The 13,642-nt window shown below is 36.8% G+C and overlaps 1 protein-coding gene across 1 annotated transcript in view; it reads right to left on the bottom strand.

Moving 5' to 3' along the window:
* LOC5572054 (protein Shroom) overlaps positions 1-13,642 on the bottom strand; it is an 808,873-nt gene that overhangs the window by 503,699 nt on the left and 291,532 nt on the right. The window contains exon 3 of the mRNA XM_021847884.1: positions 9,139-9,425. Coding sequence (XP_021703576.1) covers positions 9,139-9,425 — 287 coding nt within the window. The remainder of the gene's footprint in view (positions 1-9,138; positions 9,426-13,642) is intronic.

Here is a 13,642-nt window from a genome sequence, read left to right as displayed (position 1 = left end):
CGTGGCAAAGTTGCGAACTAAAATTTACCGTCAATATATGCGCTATATTTTTAGAAAATTTTCGTCTGGAGACACCATTCCGAAAAAATCACGTTTAAAGGTGCTACAGAATTAAGTTCACGATTTCGGCCGATCGAAATACTGTGCGCTGTTTTGATGCGGTGAGAGCCAAATGAGTAACCTTCAATGATCCAATGAATCTAAAGTGAGTGTCCGAGAGCTTTTTTGTTACGATCAATGCTGAAACCGACGAATGTGTACAACTGCAAACATATGACTTATTAAGTTGTGTGCTCCGCTATAATTCATTTGTTTCCTTGACTTTTACTGTGTTTTCATTCTTAGAAAATCGACTTGTGTAAAATTGATATTCGAGGCAGTTTGTTTGTACACTCAGAAATAAAAATAGTCACCGAATTACTAAAATTTATGCATTGATGATAATTTTCTATCTGCTTCTCTTTCATTCTGCTGTAAATTTTTACACTAACTGTTATTTCGACTGGGTTAAAACTTAGATGCGCGTTGGGATTTGTGATCCTTATCGGCCAAAGAATCGAGATGATATGTTCAGTTCAACGATACAATTATTTGGAATCTTAATGTCTGGAAACCACTCAAAGTTTTGCCAGGTATTAACAAACGCTTTGGAAAGTGATTCATCGAACATCTCATACAAATTACACGCTTATCAACCAATCCAGAACGAGTATTGTCTAGAATTCGATAAGAATCTTGAAAAAAATATCTGAAGAAAACTAATAAAAGATAATCTTAGATATTTCCATGAATCTTGTCAGTAATCCAAGGTTTCCACAGGGAAGTCATCAGAAATCTCTTCAAAAATGTATCAAATATGTTACAAGGAATCTACATATGTTTAGCGAGGAATCTAGAAATATAACCTCAAGGTTTGGGAGGTTTCAATAACAATACATCGTCATATTTCGTTAGTATGTTGGAGTATCTTGGACAATGCAAAAGATAACTTAAATCAGTGATATGTAACCTGTGAAAAATCTACAATTTCTGCTGATCCCAAGAGGATTCACTAGAAAAATATCCCAAGATTCTGTGAGATATGTGCTCAGGATAACAGCAGTGTCTATCCCAGAAATCTTTGAAAAATTCGACCTTGAGTGTTTGAAATTGGTATCTTGGATTTAACAAATACCCTACTCATAACTTTGTTAGAAAGCCGCATAGGATTCACTTAAATTTATTTGGAGAATTTTTCCAAGAGTTTGTGACACTCATGTACAGAATTTTGTAAGAGACGGGATTGGTGGTCTAATGACTATCGCTTCTGCTTCAAAAGCAGAAGCTTATTACTTCAATCCCAGGCCGTGCTCGTTTCTCATATTCTGTAGTTTTATTTTCCACTCTTGATTTATCAAATTCAAACTATTCGTTCATAGCCATCGCAACAACCAGAAACGGACAAGAATCCTTCCATCATTTCATCATCGCAAGCCTTCCTGCCATAAAATTACCTTACCCCTATACCTTCCCGTATGAACTGGCATAGATACAGGGGTATATCTGGTCTACTATGGGTCAGTTTGAAATGTAACATCAATTCCACCTCCTCCCCCATATTGATCAACATTCCAAAGTAGCAGGTGCCATTGTTGCCTAAAAAAGAAGATCACCAGCACTTATACACTGAGTGTGTCTGTTGGTTCCTTAGGTAAGTGCAGCTGATCTGGAGACACTGGAGTATCAACCACAGGCGGCAAATCAAGCTCAAGCTCATGGGGGACTAGTGTGTTACGTGAAAATCTTTGTCAAAAGGCCGAAGAATAGAAATAGAAGAAACAGAAGGTCAAAAATTTTTCATACAAGAGAACATTTACTTCCAAAAAGATTATGTTTGACCCTTCAATTTGTTATGTTTTGTCTTTCGACCTCCTTTTTCTAAATCAGAAACGAATGGAAACATACTAGTCGGATTCAGAATGGGAACCACTTCTAGTACTGCATTTGGTACCTTGGTACTGCAAAAGGTACCCAAGTTTGACAGATCACAGTACACTTTTCACGGCATTCTAGATTTTGCTTCATTACCTTATGTGCTTTAAAATTTTGGGCAACTGCAAGGAACATGGCGGTCTTTATTTATTCTTTGTCTTTGTCTGCGAGATTTATATAGTGATACCGTTTTGACTCATATTCCGAACACTTAAAGCCAAAAGGGACTTCAAATGCATCTGATTGGCATAAATTAGTCGATATTTGTGTAAATTTTAATTTCATCGCAAAGTCTACCTGTTAGCTGTTGGGTGTACCAATAATTATGTTGATTTTATTAGTTTTAGTATTGTTTTTACGTAAAAGTATGGATCAACATTTTGACTCAAATGCCGAACACTGTGTTCGTTCTGTCTCATATTCCGAACACCCTGATTCAAATTCCGAACAGCCCGAATAAATCGTATTCAAATTAATAATTTGGCAAATAAATTAATCTGAGCTTGTTCTATTGGTCTCAAACTAGAGAATCATCACTACTCCTGCGGTATAAATTATATTGGAGACGTTCAAATTGAATTGCAATTGACTGCCATTTCCTTGTTATTTGGTGACATATTTCAGCGAAACATTTCAACCAAGTTGCCATACAAAAACCTAGTGTTCGGAATATGAGTCTGTTCAGAATTTGAGACAAAACGGTACAAGCTACGTGTGTGTACGTTTGTTTGATAGAACTGAATTTCGTAATTTCAGGAGAACGAAGTTTTACTAGAACGCACTCTGCAATGGCTTCATGCCGCGAGCTGAGATGTGCACGGATACAAATGGAAGCATGGCAGCATACTTGACGGACGAACTTGAAGTGATCGAAAGATGAAAGCAGCACTTCGATGAACACATGAATGGTGCTAAGATCGCAGGTTGAGAATCAACACATCGGAGGAAATGTCTACGTCAGTACTGCGGAACCAACCTCCCCTTTGAGGGAGGTCAAGAATGCCATTCAACTTCTTCAGGACAATTCAGCAGCTGGAAGGATGTTCAACCTGAGAAATAGATCAGCTATCGGAGGAGCGGAGAAAAAGGGCGATGTGCCCCATCCACAAAGAGAATGAAAATTTGTATTGTGAGAACTTCAGCCATTGCAGCATTCGCTCTCACTTGATTTCGAAACACGACCAAAGCAAGTGAAGAAAAACATCCCATCTACATCGGTCCATGATCGCAAGTTGTAACGAGCTTGCTAAATAAAAGCTGCCATGATAGGGGTAGGTATTTCATTTTACTGCCATGAGAAACAGTTCCCCGAACATCTGATAGCAATAGTTTGCTCCAGCTTTGGATCTAGTTTGTATGGGTTTTACCATACAATATTAGACCCTCCATTCAATCATGGCTTTAGCAGTAGATAATAAACAGGTTCTCATGATGTGCTGCGGATCATGATTGATACAGAGAGCGATAAGTGAGAGATTCTTTCAATTTTCTCCGAATTTAATCCCTGGTGAAATTAGAAGTGATCCTCAATTCAAATAGGGCAAATTGTTGTCCCAGATCGTCTCTCCTGTAGTAAACAATCATTGTGACATATAATTTTAGGCAAAGTGTTATCTGTTTAGATGCAACCTAATTAAATTAATGAAAAAAGTTGGAGAATGGATAGAGCAAGTAGCTTCTGAGAAACGGACGGGTCTATGATTGAACCTTTAAACTACTGCTCCTTTTTCTTTTTTATACTATATGATTCAGGTCAAAATGTACTGAACCCATTTTAGCATACTTTATATCAAAACATCTGACAGCGATATACATTTTGGTAATCTGCTCAGAGGATTCGAACATTAATAAGAATGAATAATTAGTCAGAAAGAGATTATCATATACACTGATTTTCTAGTTTCGAAGTATGAAGTAGAAATTATTGGCAAAATATAGATTTTGCTTTATTACCTTATGTGCTTTAAAATTTTGGGCTACTGCAAGGAACATGGCGGTCTTTATTTAGTCTTTGTCTTTGTCTGCGAGATTTCAATAATGAAGGAACCCACGTGTGCACGTTTGTTTGCTGGAACTGAATTTCGTAATTTCAGGAGAAAAAACGCCATGGAGATGGAGTAGCTGAGCCGAACACGAAAGTTTTACTGGAACGCACTCTGCAATGGCTTCATGCCGCGAGCTGAGATGTGCAGGGATACATGGCAGCATACTTGACGGACGAGCTTGAAGTCGTCTAAAGATGAAAGCAGCACTTCGATGAACACATGAATGGTGCTGGGATCGCATCGAATCAAAACATTGGAGGAAATGTGTAAGTCAGTACTGCGGAATCAACCTCCCCTTTGAGGGAGGTCAAGGATGCCGTTCAACATCTTTCAGGGCAATTAAGCAGCTGGAAATGATGTTCAATCTGAGAAACAGATCAGCTATCGGAGGAGCAAAGAAAACGGGGAATATGCCCCATCCACAAAGAGAATGAAAATTTGTATTGTGAGAATTTCAGACATTGCAACATTCGCTCTCATTTGATTTCGAAACACGACCAAAGCAAGCGAAGAAAAACATCACATCTGCTTCGGTCCATGATCGCAAGTTGTACCGAGCTTGCCAAATAAAAGCTGCTATGATAGGGGTAGGTATATTGTTTCACTGCCATGAAAAACAATTCCCCGAACATCTGATAGCAATAGTTTGCTCCAGCTTTGGATCTAGTTTGTATGGGTTTTACCATACAATATTAGACCCTCCATTCAATCATGGCTGTAGCAGTAGATAATAAACAGGTTCTCATGATGTGCTGCGGATCATGATTGATACAGAGAGCGATAAGTGAGAGATTCTTTCAATTTTCTCCGAATTTAATCCCTGGTGAAATTAGAAGTGATCCTCAATTGAAATAGGGCAAATTGTTGTCCCAGATCGTCTCTCCTGTAGTAAACAATCATTGTGACATATAATTTTAGGCAAAGTGTTATCTGTTTAGATGCAACCTAATTAAATTAATGAAAAAAGATGGAGAATGGATAGAGCAAGTAGCTTCTGAGAAACGGACGGGTCTATGATTGAACCTATAAACTACTGCTCCTCTGAAGCAGAAGCGATTTTCTTTTTATACTATATAATTCAGGTCAAAATGTACTGAACCCATTTTAGCATACTTAATATTGATACATCTGACAGCGATTACCAAAATGTAGGTAATCTGCTCAGAGGATTCGAACATTATTAAGAATCAATAATTAGTCAGAAAGAGATTATCATATACACTGATTTTCTAGTTTCGAAGTCTGGAGTAGAAATTATTGGCGAAATATAGTAACCAGAAATATAGTAACCAGAAATTATTAGCGAAATATAGGGCCCAGATAGCCGTAGCGGTAAACGCGCAGCTATTCAGCAAGACCAAGCTGAGGGTCGTGGGTTCGAATCCCACCGGTCGAGGATCTTTTCGGGTTGGAAATTTTCTCGACTTCCCAGGGCATAGAGTATCTTCGTACCTGCAACACGATATACGCATGCAAAAATGGTCATTGGCATAGTAAGCTCTCAGTTAATAACTGTGGAAGTGCTCATAAGAACACTAAGCTGAGAAGCAGGTTCTGTCCCAGTAGGGACGTAACGCCAAAAAGAAGAAGAAGAAGTAACCAACAGACAAGATTCAGAGTACGGTTCTGTAGAACATATAACTGATAATTTAATGATATCTCTAGAATGAACTTAGCTTTCATTCTCTCTATTTTGCAACTATCATCTATCAAAAAGTCATAGGATTTCGCCAAGAAGTCCTCAATGAATTACACCTAACTTCTTCCACAACGTCTTTCTGAGCAATAGAATTTGACATTTTTTTTGTTTTAGGAAAAATTCTGTAAAAAAATCCTATTCTAATTTTGGTGAGAATTTATACAAGTACTGCAAAAAAAAACCTGAAAAAAAATTAAATAAATAAAAGTTAACCGCCACAAATAGATTTCTGAAATTTTTGAGGAGTTCATCCAGAATATTTGCTATCAATTGCTCCAGAACTTCTGCTCACAAAAGGATTTCACAGAAACAGTTCACAGCTAAAGGCTTTTATCAAAAATTCTATAGAAAGGATTTTAAGCAATGGTTTCTACAGAAATATCGATAAAAGGCAAAATATTCACCAGGAAGACACAAAGATTCCAAAAGCACAGTGGAATCCAGATAATTTAGATGAATTTGGACAAAATTGTTGTTGATCAAATCCATGATGTTCTGTATCGAACTAATGAAAAAATGCGTCTGGTTTCTTCGGTGGGAGAGTAGCGGAATGATTGTTTTGTTGAATCAACAAATCAACTCCAGAGACCGTTTGATTGATAACTTTCAATGGTTTTAAATATCCTTGGTTGAACTCGATAAAATTTGGACAAAATATTCAGTTTTTAAAATTATGCGGAGAATTATAGCGAATCTTTTGAAGCATTCTGCCCAAGATCATCGCAAAAAATGTCACATTAGGTATTGTCAAGATTATCGATGAATTTTTAAGTATCTCATATAAAACCCATCCTGAAATCCGTAATGAATCTAGCTAGCATAAATCTAATCCGGATCTTGGCAGAAATTCAACGAAAAATGCTACCAGAAAAAAGCATTTTCTTGTTCTCTTATTACTTGATTGTCACGATTACTAATGAAGCATTGGCTGAATATCAGTACGTCGATAATTTCATTTTTTTATACAGTTAACTTTCCCTTACTCGATATTCTGTAACTCGATATTTCCCCTAACTCGATGGAATGCACGGTCCCTTCAATCTAGCATACTTTGATCCCTCTGTAAGTCGATACCTCTCTAACTCGATATTCCCTAACTCGATGCGATCTGTTTCAGTTTCCTATGCAGGTTTACCTCTCTAACTCGATATTTCAATGAAAATTTTCAAATATCCTCCAAATGTTAATAAATTTCATAAATTTGATAATTATGATTATAGTGATAGTAAAATGAAGGTTGACAAGTCATTTCAAGATGATAAAGAATTGAATTTTTGAAGACTATGCAAAAAGTGTCACGTTGATAAATAGGGTGCAGAGCTACTTGGGCACTTTCATTATTCACTTTGGCATGGGGGGTTTTTCTCGGCCAAACTTTCTGAAACTTTGCAATAAGAAGCATTTCAATATGACGCTCATTGTGGCCAAATATGAGCTCAGCAGCTTTCAAAAAAACCAACTGCCGAAGTGAATCTAAAGTGCCAAGAATAGGATCCGGCTCCCTATACTGAAAATTTACAATTTTTCACATTTAATTTACTATTTTGAATGTACTTTGTCGAAATTATCAAAATTTCAAAAATTGAAAAATTTGTGTTCTGTATCTCGATACCTCCCTAACTCGGTCCCTTCAATATCGAGTTAGGGAAAGATGACTGTATGTGAATTTCAAATTTTTATGGCTTTATTTATTAAAAAAAATCGAACCAACTTTATGAGTTATTAGCATCTCAAGATTTCTACTTCAATTGATTGAGGCTTTATAACTATAAGCATAACAACATTTTCTGAACAAAACGCTAACAAAAAAAACTAAATCACTATCTCACTTTTTTCTTAGAAGGTGCAAAACTTAATTACGAACAACTTCTCTGAAGAAATCATACTTACAAAATCAACGACACAGGGAAAATTGTTTTTTCCTGCTTTGTACTTTGCGGGAATAGAGGATTCGAAATTCGGGATTCCAAACTGCTTCATCGCAATCAAGGAAGAGAAAATTGGGGTCGAATTAGATTAAAATCAGTTTTGCTGAAATTGATTGAATGATTATCAATCATGTGCATTCTGATTTCATTAAGAAACAGTAATATTTTTCTTTGCTTCAAATCGATAAGATCAACCTGCGATACCACGAAATGGCTTACAATTTACAACAATCTGTCGTTAACATGAAATATCCATCTGAATTTAATAATCCAATCCTAATAAATACACCTCTATACGTTCCACTGTCTTATCTGATTTCGCACAACATTGTCCAGCAGATCAACATTGTATCATAAGATCGTTCTCAACAGCACCTAAATAGTAGAAAAAATAGCAACAGTTACATTCCTACCTCTCTCCCCTCCTGCAACAATCGTACTTATCATGAACATTGATCTGCGCTACACCACCCGTCGCAAACTACTCACCAATTTTATCGCTTATCGCCTCTATGGATAAATTGTAAAACCATACCCATTCCCAGTAACACAGTGTAACAAAAATTACATTTTTGTGTGTCTCAATGATCAAACTATGAGCCTCTATTAAATTAAGTGCAATTTATGGTAAGATTTATCAAACTTTTTAGTGATCTAATCAACCAAGCATGCAAAATAGGACTTCAACTTCCATGTAGGATATGGTTTGGTTTAAATTTCATGGAAAAACTTTGGTCAAATCGACTTTTTCAAGACATGCCTTCAGTCTCCATACAAATTATTCGATTCTTTAGTATGAAAAAAAAAAAAACAATTCTTCTCTGAATCATCTAAAAATAACTGGTGAGCATTGAAAGTGTTATGAACATTGTTGATAAGTATTCTTTAACTCATAATGTTTGATTTCTGTGGCAAATTAAGCAAATAAATCACCATGCAAGATAATAAACTTGCATGCAAGTTTGCTCAAATCAACGATTTCTGCATTTTCAACAGCTACATCTGAAAAACTTGATGTGCTGTTATATTTTCGAAAACAGCAATGGATTCAGCCACTCTTAATTACAATTATTATTATTATTTATCTTTATTTAAGTGGATTTACGCCCATAGCAAGTTCACCAAAGGAACTCTTAATTAAGTTAGAATCAATATTTTTATGATTAAGACAAAAATTTGTTCCCCAGTGTAATCAGAAGCACTCGTTCGTTCTTTGATTCGGTTCGACGGTATGTAAATTGGCAGCTCACTTGGGGCGACCCAGCAACGCCCGAGCACAACCACAGCAAAACAACCTTCACCGGAACGTAGATTTATGATCATGTTTTGCCTTTATCTGTGACCATTCACTTCTGGGGTGTTCTGTATGGACGGACGCTCCGAAGAGCTGGGTCGGAGATTTGCAAGAATGTTGATGTAATTGAAACGCACGATTGCCAATCAGCGAGCATCAGTGTGAATGATGGAACAAGTTCCTGGTGGATTGACAACTTACCGATCGAGAAACGGCGTCGAGCTGGAATCCGAACTGGACACGTAGCTGTGGTAGCCCTCGGATTGGGCGTACGACGACTGCTTCTGGTGGTGGTACATCTGGACGGTTTGCTCGTAGTAGGACCTGCTGTACTCCTCGAGGCCGGCTTGCGTCAGGTTGCTGTTGTTGTGCGGTCCCGGCGGTAGCATTCCCGGTAGCCCAGGGGTGTTGTGGTTGGCCGCGGTAGGTCCAACTGCCGGGTGGTGCCCAACGCCTTGTGCGCTATTCGACGCCGCGTGCTGCTCGTCCTGCGAATGGGAGAGAGAGAGAGAGAGAGGGAGATTTTAGTCAATGTGTGGCAGGGCTGGTAGAGACTAACTATCCGAAAAAAGGAACTTTAGATTCCTCGTGCCTGAAAAAAGAGACCAAGAAAAATCAAAAAGGGACCAAACAGAAACCAAAACGCAGAAGCAGGTCAAACAGGAACCAGGATATATTGCATGACCACACATCTCTCTTTTGGAGCGAATTCAAGAAGAATTATTTAAGAATACCTTAAAAAACGCTGGAAATATTTTCAGACAAATCCCTGTGAAAATGGGTGAAGAAATCTCTAAAGGATAGGGTTCAGATCTACTTCGTTGCAAGCGCTATTATTCGTCGTATCAAACTTTAAATGTACCACTACGGCGGATATTCGAACTTAACTACAATATAGATCCATTTTTCAAGCGTAATTTTGTGAAATCTGTTATGGTTTGTCCACTTTTAGACCAACAATGCAATAAAACTGTTGTATTTCGACAAATAACTCTAGTACAATTATCCACTTTGCACTTTTCCGACGAAATCGCATGGAGGAAGATGTATCCAGCGAAATCCGATTAGCGATTGACTGAGCCACGCCAAAATACGATTCAAATTTCTTCCCGCTCCCTGTGTGACTTACTTCACCGGGGACTTATTTGTTATATACTTATTCACACACATACTCTATGGAAAACCTTTGTACATCTTCACTGAGGGATTTCGTTCCAATCACGAGCCGTAAAACTTCTATAATTCTATAATTGTAAGCAAATCCTTTAATGACCGCATATAATTGAGAACGCAAACAAAGTTTTTCAATCGTCTGGACTGAAAAAAAACTTGAGTGAATCAATGTGTGCGTCATCTTCGGCGTGGAAAACAATCGTCATGCATTTGTTTGGTCAAAAGTAATTGTGCTTTGAGGTGTGTTTTGATGGGGCCAATGAATTTTAAGGGAAATTCACATATTTCATGGAGAGTAGACCTATTCATATTTTCAAAAATGTCTGGAAACTCCCCAGTCAACCAATACTTTGATTGCGAAATGAACTTCTGGCCAAAATTTCATTCAATTTAGAGTATATTTAGTTGTGCTTCAAATCAATTATGTGTTTTTAAGCTATTTTAAAGCTTTGAAAAATCATAACTACCGAACGAAACATCAAAATTTATCGGAAATACCTCTACATAGTAGTTTATCCAATTTTACGAACTTTTGCCGAACACGATTTTATGATTGGAGCAAGTTTTAACATAGTTTGGTTGAGGTTTGTATCTCGAGGTTCTTGAAAATCGCTGTTTTTATGGAGTTTTCTCTCTGAAAAACATACCTGCATGAAAATTTCGTATTTTTAATTCCCAGACATGATGACAATGCATATCTTACAGTCAATCCCGTTCAAAGTTACCATTTATCTTACGAAAATAAATTGTAAAAAATAAGTAATTATAAAGCGCATTTGTAAATCCACTGTGCTGCCCATAACTGCATAACATTCACATTCGACAATTTTGACAAAATTGAGTTAATACCATGGAGAGTCATCAAATGATAAATACTTTCGATCAACTTACTAAAATCTTAGAGATTGTTTTAGAAAATTCGAAAAAAATACCAAGTTGTTTTGTCACATTGGTAATTATAACCGCATAACAGTCACATTGAGATTATAAATGGGCCTCATAATGTGATAGCAATGAAATTTCTTTCAGAATTATTTTCTGACAATTCACCTCGTATGCGATATGAGTTATACAAAATATCAATCTCAAATAAGCACTTTTGAGTTCCTGGTAATTTTTAGAAAGTTTAGTTTCTCCCATACTGCCATAAAATTCCTACTTGGTATTCCATTTACTCAATGCCTACTTTTGTCGAATGTTACAATTATGCAGTTATGGGCAGTGTAGGTGAGCCAAGAACACCACCGTGAGCTTCAAGGAATACAAAAAATGAACACGTTAGCACTGCCTTTTCTCAGTCGATGATGATGATTGTTTTCAAATCGTTCTAAATGATCAGTGAAATGCGATCAAAACAATCATCACTCGGAAAGAAAAAGCAATGCTAACTTGTTCAATTCATTCGTTTCCGGTACATGTGTCATGCATGATTTGATTATCATCAGGTTGCAACGCGGTGCTCGATCTTTGGGCATTTATTGTAATTTATTGCCTTAAGCAACATGTAGTCTTTTGATGGTCAATGAATTCCCGTTGACTAGGGTCTGAAAAAATAATGCCAATGGGTGTTTTATATACCATGTATATTGAGAAAACTGTAATTTCTGGGTAATGCGGAGTACAAATTTGGATCAAACAATGTTAAAACTCAATTTAATCTTATTAGCGTGTTCGAGAAACTTTAACAGAATAGAATTAGCTTTCAAATAGTGGTAATAGCAAGTGGTTTTGATTTTCCACATGCTAGTTATGATTTTTCAAACCTTGAAATAAGCCCAAAAACACATTTTCAACTTGAAGCATACTGAAATCTTTATTATTATTATCTTTATTAACGAGATTTGCAGCCCGAGGCTTATTGAAATCTTTATCAAATGAGCTGAAAATTTTACCAGACATTGTTGTTGGCATGAGAATTTCGAATACTGCTTGACCGGTAGATTTTCAGGCATTTTTAAAAATATGAACAGGTCTAATGGAGAGGGATGCCCAAAGATCTAAATAATCTAGTTAAACATTTTATTGTTACGTTGATGTGGTGTATTACGACTACTCACTATATCACAGTGAGCCGTTAGTTGTGAGACGAATCGAAACTCAGTACGACCGAAATGAAAATTGATACGACGAATAGAGGCAACGGTAAGTAATATTTTTATTGCATTATTTCCAATGAATGATCAGGGTTTATCAAAATCTTATTACACAATGCCACAGCCGTCTAGGGAAAGAATAGTTTGGTATCGGGTTGTATCAGCATCAAACATTGCAGTACTGGGAACATTGCAGGTTCTCACTGATCAAAGCTCAATACCATGGATATTAGCACATGCCCCTACTTAACAAAATTTAGTGAGAATGATTATATCAGAAGGCAATTCAACATAACATTTAAAAATAAGTAGCTTTAGAGATCATCAATTCAAAATAGAGAAAAGTTTTAGAGACTTGCATGAAAATAGTGACCAAGACGCCAAAAAGAGATCCGCTACCAGCCCTGGTTGGCTGCTATAAAGAGAGCCGGGACTTTTTGCGCGCATTCAACGTATGTTCTGCGCCTAGTTTAGATGTGGAACCGATGTGCGGACAGATTCATCATCTGCTCATTCGACTCCATCGACTAAAAGAAGCATTGGCGAGCCACCAGCTACCTATAATTGAGAAATTAATTTCTTGGCCACTTAGAGGTGGCAATTATTCAACGGTTCTAATTTGTTGGCGGGTGCCGCCGCCGCCGCCGCCTGGCCGAAGCAAAAACGAAAAACCAGTGTCTTCTACACAGCAAATCACTCGGTGCGTAGCGAAGTAATGATGAATAATGAAACGGTGTACTTTTTATGGGATTCAATTAGCATTTGCAGCCAGTTGAACTTGGAGAACACAGATTAGAACGGGTTCGGTGTGTCGGCTAATGGGAGCGGATTCATTTGGAGTTCTTAGAGACAGCATGATTCGATTTGAGCTTGAACAATTATAAATGAATTTAAAATCAATTAAACACAATTAATATATAGCTCAAGAGTTAATGTACAGTCATTTTAAAGCCCATAAGGTGCAAAAAAGTTATGTTATATGAAAAAAAAAACATTATAAAATAAGCCTCGGAACATTATTGAGCTGTCATTGCCAGTCCTTGCAAAAACAGTCGTTGATTGATGTTTAAGAAAAAAAAAATGATTAGTTTGGTTATCTCATCGACCATACGTGTTTTCAGTTACACTACAGTATTTAACCATCCATATGTCGCTGGTGCTGTGTACTACAATTTTGATAAGCTGAAAATCCTTTAATTGTCACTATGAATCACGACGAATTTTATTTTAAGAAATAACCTATCTCAAAGCTTTCCCAGTTTATGGTGTTTCTATTTTTGACGAAAATTTAATAATATAGAACTCGGAAATTGTGCCTATTAGAAAAATTAGTTGAAAAATATTTTTTTCTAACATTTCCAAATTTGATTGATAATACTGTTACATATTCCTGTCAAGCTCCTTTTAGATACAGAAATATCCAAAATACATGTTTAAGA

This window comes from Aedes aegypti, chromosome 2 (assembly GCF_002204515.2).
Source record: "Aedes aegypti strain LVP_AGWG chromosome 2, AaegL5.0 Primary Assembly, whole genome shotgun sequence".
NCBI lineage: Eukaryota > Metazoa > Arthropoda > Insecta > Diptera > Culicidae > Aedes > Aedes aegypti.
The sequence above is the reverse complement of the archived record's forward strand: the minus strand, read 5'-3'. Positions and strand labels throughout refer to the sequence as shown.